Source organism: Melanaphis sacchari, unplaced genomic scaffold (genome assembly GCF_002803265.2).
Source record: "Melanaphis sacchari strain LSU unplaced genomic scaffold, SCAv2.0 Contig2_pilon_pilon, whole genome shotgun sequence".
In the NCBI taxonomy this organism is placed as follows: Eukaryota; Metazoa; Arthropoda; class Insecta; order Hemiptera; family Aphididae; genus Melanaphis; species Melanaphis sacchari.
This window is the reverse complement of record NW_020271173.1, coordinates 3,398,206-3,407,435: the sequence shown is the minus strand read 5'-3', so window position 1 is coordinate 3,407,435 and position 9,230 is coordinate 3,398,206. Positions and strand designations below refer to the sequence as shown.

General features: G+C 29.5%; 1 protein-coding gene and 1 pseudogene across 1 annotated transcript; one reads left to right on the top strand and one right to left on the bottom strand.

The window, feature by feature from the left end:
* Positions 1–185: 185 nt before the first annotated feature.
* LOC112595886 lies at positions 186–1,615 on the bottom strand (annotated as a pseudogene).
* Positions 1,616–4,093: 2,478 nt separating this feature from the next.
* On the top strand, positions 4,094–9,198 carry LOC112595987 (sterol regulatory element-binding protein 2-like). Its single transcript, XM_025341420.1, has 17 exons — positions 4,094–4,250; positions 4,311–4,607; positions 4,700–5,115; positions 5,181–5,280; positions 5,349–5,518; positions 5,578–5,841; positions 5,924–6,104; positions 6,267–6,454; positions 6,510–6,691; positions 6,757–7,023; positions 7,107–7,296; positions 7,349–7,541; positions 7,601–7,766; positions 7,838–7,961; positions 8,028–8,192; positions 8,687–8,822; positions 8,896–9,198. The coding sequence occupies exons 2-17, from the start codon at positions 4,532–4,534 to the stop codon at positions 9,114–9,116; spliced, it is 3,039 nt and encodes a 1,012-aa protein (XP_025197205.1). The 5' UTR covers positions 4,094–4,250; positions 4,311–4,531; the 3' UTR covers positions 9,117–9,198.
* Positions 9,199–9,230: the final 32 nt, after the last annotated feature.

Genomic DNA, 9,230 nt, shown 5'->3' with positions numbered 1-9,230 from the left:
CAGGTCCGCAGTAGGGCCAGTTCATTTTACAGTGTAACCATTTATACACGAAAAATAATTATGAGATATCTTTATACGATAAAAGAATGTGCTATTTTTTGAGGTTCCAGTGCTGTTAAATCCAGTTCGATTAGCTGGACAGCTGATTGAGTGTCGTTTCTATATTGTTCTGTGGTGATATTCAATTACAATAATACAGTACCGGCAGTACCTCCTTTGACAGTCAGAATATCTGCAACTTTAAGGATCACATCTTTTGGTGTAGTCCAACCGGACATCTTTCCTGTTAGATGAACACCAATAATTTTAGAACATTTTAGTTCCCATGGAATATCAGCCATCACGTCAACAGCATCCGCACCACCAACTCCAATACACAAGCCACTGAGTCCACCTCCATTAGGTGTAAGGGAATCAGTACCAATCATCAATAATCCAGGAAAAGCATAGTTTTCCAGAATAATTTTATGAATAATTCCAGACCTAGGATGCCAAAATTCAACTCCTTATTTTGCTCCAGCAGTTTTTAAAAAGTTGTAAACTTCTTCAATAATTTCTTTTGTCCTTTTCAAGTTCTCGACTCCACTTACTTGAGCTTCAATCAAATGATCACAATGAATCGTGGAAGGAACAGCAACCTTTGGCAAACTTGAAGAGATAAATTGCAACATAGCCATTTGTGCAGTAGCATCTTGCATTGCTACATGATCAGGCCTAAACTTTTAAGTAAGAAACACCACGCTCAATATCTTGATTAACAGGATCATCCAAGTGAAAATAAAGTACTTTTTCTGTCAATGACAATGGCTTTCCTATCCTATCATTAATAATATTGATACGCTTTTCACAGTGACGTATTTATGTGGGGGGGGCGAGGGGCCCAGGCCCCTCCCGAAATGAAAAACGCAATTATTAAAAATTGTTATTTTTGACATGGAATATGCCTTATGGTTTGGGAATGGGGATAATTCCAAAAATTTGACACGACACCGATATCATGACGTCATGAATGAAACTGTCGCTTATATGCGATAATTTAGAATAAAAGTATAGCGTGTTGAATGCGTTAGTATTTTGACTATTATTAATGATTATGTGACACAATTTATTATTTAAGTTATATAAATAAAACAAATATTGGTTGTTAGTTGTTTACGATTTCGGCAGACGGAAACTATTAGTATATGTAATTTTAGCTCATGACTTCTAGAATTAAATTAATAACTGTAGTGGTGAGATAGTAATAATATAGGTAGTCAGTGGCGTAGGTTAGGTATTAACTATTAATTATATGCATTATATTAGTATTGATTATATTCTAGTTTAATTTTGATTGTCTCTAATAAAAAATTGTTTATAAAAATGTAGTTATTACTTTTTTTTATGTTACAATTCATTGAAAAAATGATTGAATTTCTTATTACTCTGATGGTCTAAAGAGAGTTGAAAGATCTTGTAGTATTCAAGCAATTTTTGTCCAAATAGTGTGTCTCCTCCCTCCTTTTCCTAAAGAAATCCAAATATATAATCGGCCCCCTCCGAAATAAAAACCTATATACGCCACTGCCTTTTCAAGAGTTTCGTATGGCAAAAGTTTGGTGCCAAACTTGCTCATACCTAGCTACTTTGCTTACGGCATGTACGTGTGGAGATGAGGGGAAGCGTCTTAGCTGAATTTCACCAGTTATCACTTTGGTCCACGTTGGGATCTTAGAAATAATCGTTTTTAATACTCTGGTGTACGCCATAATGTCTAATTCTTCAACTGTTTTCTTACTGAACTGAATACTGATGATGAATAGAAAACGGATATTAGTCTTTGAGCCGAAAGTACGATGGAACGCGATCACCGCGTAATGATTTTTGAGCAAGACAATAATATGAATAAATAATAATACTTACTAATTTTTCGGTTTAGTCAAAACGGGTTTTGACAGATTTGCGATTTGACTAAAGGAAAGTTGTCGCTTGTTGAAAAAAACTGAACTCGAGTGGTGAAAATCAAAAAAGCTTGATAACGACTTAACAATCGTTGTTATAAAGTAAAAATATTTAAATCTTTATATTTGTACGAAAGAATGACTGACTGCTATGAAGTCACTGTTAATTTAAACTTTAAATATATATTGTTTTTCGAACTGCAGCACCATTGATTATTTGACATTACAAAAATTAACTACGAAAAGTAGAGTGATTCATATATAATGTAGATACATAATATGTAATTAATAAAATCTGAATATTGGCTCAGTACGTACATAAAAATATACAATATTATATTCTACAAACAGTTTAAAATTTATACTTAGAGGTACTACGTACAAAAAATAAGCAGTCATCTGTTTATATTAATTGAATATGTTTTTTAATTAGCACCTTCATTTTAATATCCAAGCGTGTTATACTCTCAAACACCAAATTTGCACAATAAACAGACAGGATTACGTTCCGACCATTCAGGTATTGTGTAAATATATTTTATACACATAGGCAAAAATAGTGTTTGAAGTTTGAGGAGGGGGGGCTGAAGTCAAATTCCACCTCAATCACCTTAAAGTTATAATACATAACAATATTGACTGATAGACGATAGCCATTAATATTTGGGGGGGGGGGGGCTATACAAAATTAAGTGAGGCTTTACCCCTATCCTCCTCGCTATTTGCACTAATGTTTATGTACTATGTCTGAATATAAATATGCTTAATAATTGGAAAATTAAAAAAAATGTATCTAAACACATTTAGAAAAAAACATGATAAACATATTATTGCGTATAAGAAGAATGAGTTATCACTTTTAAAAATAATATTTTACAGTCATTTATGATATTGCTTTAATATATTCCATTTTTATAATCACTATAATTTTAATTATTAAAGCAAAAAAAAAAATTGAAAAATGTACATATCATGGTATATTACAACTAATTGAAAACAATTAATAAATTATTATGTATTAGTTTTTTTATAAATTTATAATAGATAAAGGCAAACGAAGTATACTGAAGTTAAGTTAAATAATTTATTTTGAAATTTCAAAATGGCCTGATTAAAACCTCGTACACCCAAAAAAATAACCTGAAATGACGCCACTGGTAGTTATAATAGTATATTTTACTAGTTACTACTGATTCTAAACATTAATATCATTGATTATAAAATAGTCTATTCTATAATCAATGATTAATATCTATTGCGTCCATACACACATTTGAATTTTGATTACCTACCAACCTATACTTATAGGTCATTTCGGATCTAAGATGTTTACCTATAATAAATAATAATAACATTTTTTTAGATAATACCTATTATATAACTCAAATCAGATCTATCTTAAATTGTTGTATTTTCTTAATGAATTTAAATAACTGATCCTTTTATCCATTTAACATTTCTAACTACCGTTATCGAAAATCTCGTTATTTCCAGCATTGATAAATAGACGTATTAATATAAATCATGTTATTACAATACTCCTTTAAAACTCAAACAGATTAATATACACACAAAAAAAAAAAATAATAAATAAATAAAATTAAATTAACACCCAGCTTCTTTAACAAAAATATCAGATATTTTGATATCATATAAATATTTATAAAACAATTACAACGCCGAAACAAATTTTACAAATTAACTATATTTTTGTCACTTATTTAATAATAATAACATTTTTTGTTAATTAAGATGTAACTATATGCAAGTTGAGTAAATGATGAATTAAAGATTATATAAATTTAAAAATGTTATCATGCTAAAAAATGGACCTAGAAGTCTCAAATTAATTGGAACTTTTAAGACCTGGTATAAATTTTCATCAGAATCTTGATGACGCGGGATCAATTTGTCAGCATACATAGCCGCCCAGGTATTCAACAAAATTGTATATAGTAGTATTATAGTACCATTGAGCACTCAAAGGAGTCTAGTACCATTGATTATAGTACTTACATAGGTATTCTATTCAAATATTATAATAGCGAAAAATTAGCCATGCAGCGCTGCTGTGGTGTTAAAATGAAACGCTTATCACACTTTTTTGTTATAATGTTTATCATTAAAGTCTATGTAGACCGATGTCCAATACTACGTCGTTGCTTTTTATCGTTCTCATTATCGCAAATATATCAAAATGGTACGATGGTGTGTTGAATGGCGATACGCTTAATTTGTAATATGTAATAATACTTAATAGTATCACAGAATAGTTTAAGACGGTGTTCAGCGTAGACTAATCGTCGATAGGTACTTTATTTTATGGTACTTGGGATGGGACATTATTGACCATCAATTGATGTATTGCAGGCAATCGGTAAAATTTATTTATCGAGGCAAATTGTATTTACGCGTTGTATTGTTGAACGTTTCGCCTCTGCTCCCACTCGGCGGGAAAATATTCAACAAGACGTACCGGACGCACCTGTTGGCACACTACTGAATCAAAGTTTGTCGTTTGAAAATAATGTGTTCGAGTGACCATTCCTAGTTCAACCACTTCTGAAGTTTTCAACTAGCTCTCATTCAAAATGGACAACTTGGATTCTATAGATCCGTTGGATCCATTGGATATGCCAGAGGATCTAGATTTTGCCAATTTTGACGGTGAGTTTAGTGTACCATTTAAACACTTTAAGTTATAGATACTTTTTTGATCTAATCACTGTTTATACCTAAATAAATTATGTTTTTCATAGAGCTCTTGAACAAGTATAATGATAAAATGCCAGAAGTTGACACAAAACTGTTTACTGGAGATAATATATTGACAGAATTTGATGATCCAATGAGTGATCCCACATTGTTAGATTTTCCACCTCTCGATTTCTCTTTAATTGAACCAGATATCCATATGTCGCCACCACAAGATACTGTTTCCCACTTTATTGATACTCCAGTGATATTACCTTCTGCCATACCTAAACCATCTCCAAAAGCACCTCCTTTAATTAAGCCCAACCGTAAAGTCATTGAAAAGCCTATTCAACCAAATTATACTATAGAACAAAATGTTAATAAAAAAATAAAGTATATTCAAAAATCTGGAATACAGACTATCCTTCCAGTTAAAAGTGTGGGACAGATCCACTTACCATCTGACCAAATGAAACAAGTAAGTATATTTAATATATTATACTCTTCATAATAATCAAAATAATTAAATATAATTATTTATAGGTTTTTTTTAATGCACCATTGAACACATCCCCAACAATGGTATATACATCAACAAATGGTCAACCAATTATACTAAACAACACTGCATTTGTTACTACGGGTAAAATATATTATTTTTCTGTAAAGGTAGGTATTAAATTAATATTTATTAGATTTTTATGATTTTAGGTATACCAGTTATGATTGATTCAGATATGTCATCTAATAATATTGATGTAAGGTCAGTGAAAGATGAAAAACCACGAAGCTCACATAATGTTATTGAAAGAAGATATCGTACAAGTATTAATGATAAAATTATGGAATTAAAAGATATGATTCTTGGAACTGAAGCTAAAGTAAATATTAATGTTTCATAGTGTAAACTTTAACTTATATTATAATATTGTTTGTTTAGCTTAATAAATCTGCTATACTTAAAAAAGCTATTGATTATATTAAGTATTTGGAAATGGCTAATGAAAAATTAAAAGATGAAAACAAAATGTTCAAATTAAGTATTTCAAAAAACCTAAATCAAAGTCCTCCTACTTTATCACAAGAAGAATACAATAATCCTGGCTCACTGACCCCTCCACAATCATATATTTCTGTTTCTTCACCAGAAAGATCAGAAGGCGCTTCATCACCTGAAATTGTAATGAGTTCTCATACAGTATTGGTACGATTTTATAATTTCATATATGTTTATGTAGTTAAATAATTAAGTTATATATACATTTTTTTTTTTTTTTTGATTATAGACCAATGAATCTGGTAAAAAAGGTATGGCTGATCATTCAAGATTAGTACTTTGTGTGTTTATGTTTGTGGTTGTTGCTTTTAATCCTTTTGGAAATTTATTGCCCAACAGCAATATGTCACATTCTGAAAATTCTTGGACAGAAAAGGTTGATGGTAGAACAATTTTAAATGCTAAAATAGGTAATTATTATCTAATTATTTAACAGTGTTGAATAGTAACATATTGATTAATTAAGTACAGTAATTTAATTACTTTTTTAAAGTTACTTACCTAACATCACTAAATAAATATTTATAGTGTATGGCCAATATTAACATTGTTTATGATAACTCATTTTTAAGATTCTGGAATGGATGATGGAACATATCAAAGTTATGCTTTTAGTCTGTCTGTTTGGATATTGAATATTCTTGTGATGTTCATAAGTCTAACCTGTCTTCTTATTAATGATCCAATCATATATTCAGATTCAGAAGCTTACAAGGAATACATAAAAATGAGAAAACAAGCAGAAGATAACTTGAATAAGGTTAGTGAAAAATATTTTTGTTATTATAATAGCTAATTCTTTCAAACAAATTCAGGGAAACAGAAAAATTGCAATCCTTGAACTCTCTAGATGTTTAGAAATTTTTGGTCGGCCAATTTTGACAAGTCGTAAGAAACTTTGGGCTTCATTAATCTGGCAAATTATCAGACAATTTTTACATCAGTTTAAAATGGTTTTTTTTTTGAAAAAATGGAATAATGCTGTATTTAAAAATGTGTATGATACAAAATTAAATTAATAGATTGAAATACCTAACTAATTAATTTTGTTTACTTCAATAGGACCAAAAAGCAAGACACTTTAAACACAGCTAAACAGCTCAGTGAAATTTATCATTTATTGCATAAGTTGTATTTAATTGGTGGAACTGACTGGTCAATACCTAATTCTCATTGGGGTATTGGTCTATACTTAGGACTTTGTTCAATTAACATAGCTGAAGCAGCTGGACGACAAGTAATTGCAGTTGAGACTTATGTACGTCTATATTCAACCATTGCTCTTAATTTCAAAACTATAACATTTAAAGGTGCTGGATTTTTTACCAGGTTGGTTGTTGAATGTTAATATTTTGTAATTTTTTTTTTTTTAACTACCCTTTAGTTAATACATAAAAACTCTTAATTTTTAGATATTATTTACATAAAGCACAAATCCAAGTGGTAAATTATAATAGATTACCAGCAAATTTGAATTGGCTTACAACTGATCATGGATTTAGGTTTTTTATTGATCACAATTGGAGCTTTACTCCGAGTAATGCTACATCATCATTCACAACACTCTCTGACTATAATGATCCATTGTCTCATCTAACCAGAGTATGTAATTGGAAATGTTATTTTGTCTCAAAATTTAATGTCATTATTTTAGTCTTTCAGAGAAAATACCTTAGAAAAAGCTTTACAGACATTAATATCACCAGGAACAAGACAAATTGTTCAAGCTGTTGGTCATATCAAACAACCAACTGTAACTTCAGATGTTTTGCTATACATACAGCGCATTGTAGAATCTAATTTAATTACAATGAAACCCAGGATAATTGGAAGCTCGGAAGTTAATGGTAAGACTTAATTGTTGAAATTTAAAGTTAATAATTTCAATATTTCGTTATATTTTCAGTAATAGAAGATGAAAAAGTAGCATGGTGGGGAGCAATATTTGCTGCTGGAACTTATTGGATATTAGGTGAAGATAATGACATAGATTTGCTCGATAAACACATCTCAAATGTTCCTCCAAGTTTATTAGTTGATCCATTGGCACAAGCTGTATTAGCTGCTTATAAGTATGAACATTTGTTATGTGATAAAATACAATGATAATTTTGTATTTATTGATATCAATATATGTTTATAGATGTCGAAATAAAGTCCAAACAATGAAACCAAGAATTTTAGATTATCATTGTCATGAAGCTAGTAAAATATTATCGGAAACTTTAATCTTATTGCAAACTAATAAGCCCCAACCTATTGTTATAGTAAGTTAACTATTTAAAATTGTTTAAAATTATGGAAATTGAAAAAAAACAATTTTTTTTGACTAGATGACATTATTATTAGCTTGTGACTGGTTATTAGAAACAAGGATGTTGTCGTGGCAAGAAGAATGTAAGAAAATGCCTGCAGGATATGTTAATTTGGAATTTTTAAATTTAGAAAACTTTCAAAAAGATTTAACTTCCTTACGAAAAATTGCACAATTTGTTCCAGTAAGTGTTATTATTTTAATTTTTTAAGTTTTGCTAGTGGTAGTATTATACTTCACAGAAAACCATATTGTTATCATATTTGTCCACTAATGCTTAGTGTCATGTCATTAAAATTTGGTCTACGTATTTTATTAGTCTTTAATTTTTTACACTGCACAAATAAAGTTAAGACTGTATATATTATGGATCACTATTCAAAAATTCCAGTCAGGGTTTGTGACCTGCATAAAAATATGCATACTTAAAAAAAATTGAATTGAAAACACACCTAACACTATATAGTATTTACCTGCATAATAATATTCTTATTGTTGACCTTGAACTAATAATTTTTAACCATGTTGGAGTAGAATATACATTTTTTTTTAAATTTTATAATTTTTTAGATTATTTTAAATCATTGAGTGCTTTATATTTAATTTTTCTAGTAATTGTCTAAGTATAGTTATTTAATTCAATATAAAACATATTTATAATACTGTATAAATGTATAGTTTGCCACTGCCAAAGTGTTCTTATATGAAGCAACGGCACGTTTAATGGCAGGAGCTTCACCAACAAAAACCCAACAACTATTTGATCGTAGCTTAAGACACAGATCAACACGACATTTTGTTATTTGTACTAAAGGTAAGAAACAAGATAATATTTTTCTTTATTATTAAATACAAGAGAAAGTTCACAATACCATTTCTTCTTTTAGGTAAAGGTGAACAAAGCACAGTTGGTCTAAGAGAACACGCAACTGCATTATTTATGGCGTGTAAACATTTGCCTATGTCTCTTTTATCACCACCTGGCATAAGGGCAGGTATGTTAGCTGAGGCAGCTCGTACATTAGAAAAAATTGGTGATCGAAAAAATCTTATGCAGTGTTACAAATTATTGAAATCTATAACAACCAATTCATCAGTTACGGATTGATTTTGTTTCTATTACCAATGTTAATGTTTGATGTTTGTTTTTAGAATTTATTGTTATAGTCTTAACTTTTTTTCACTTTCTTTTTTCATAGATAAAATATAAAATTGAATCTAA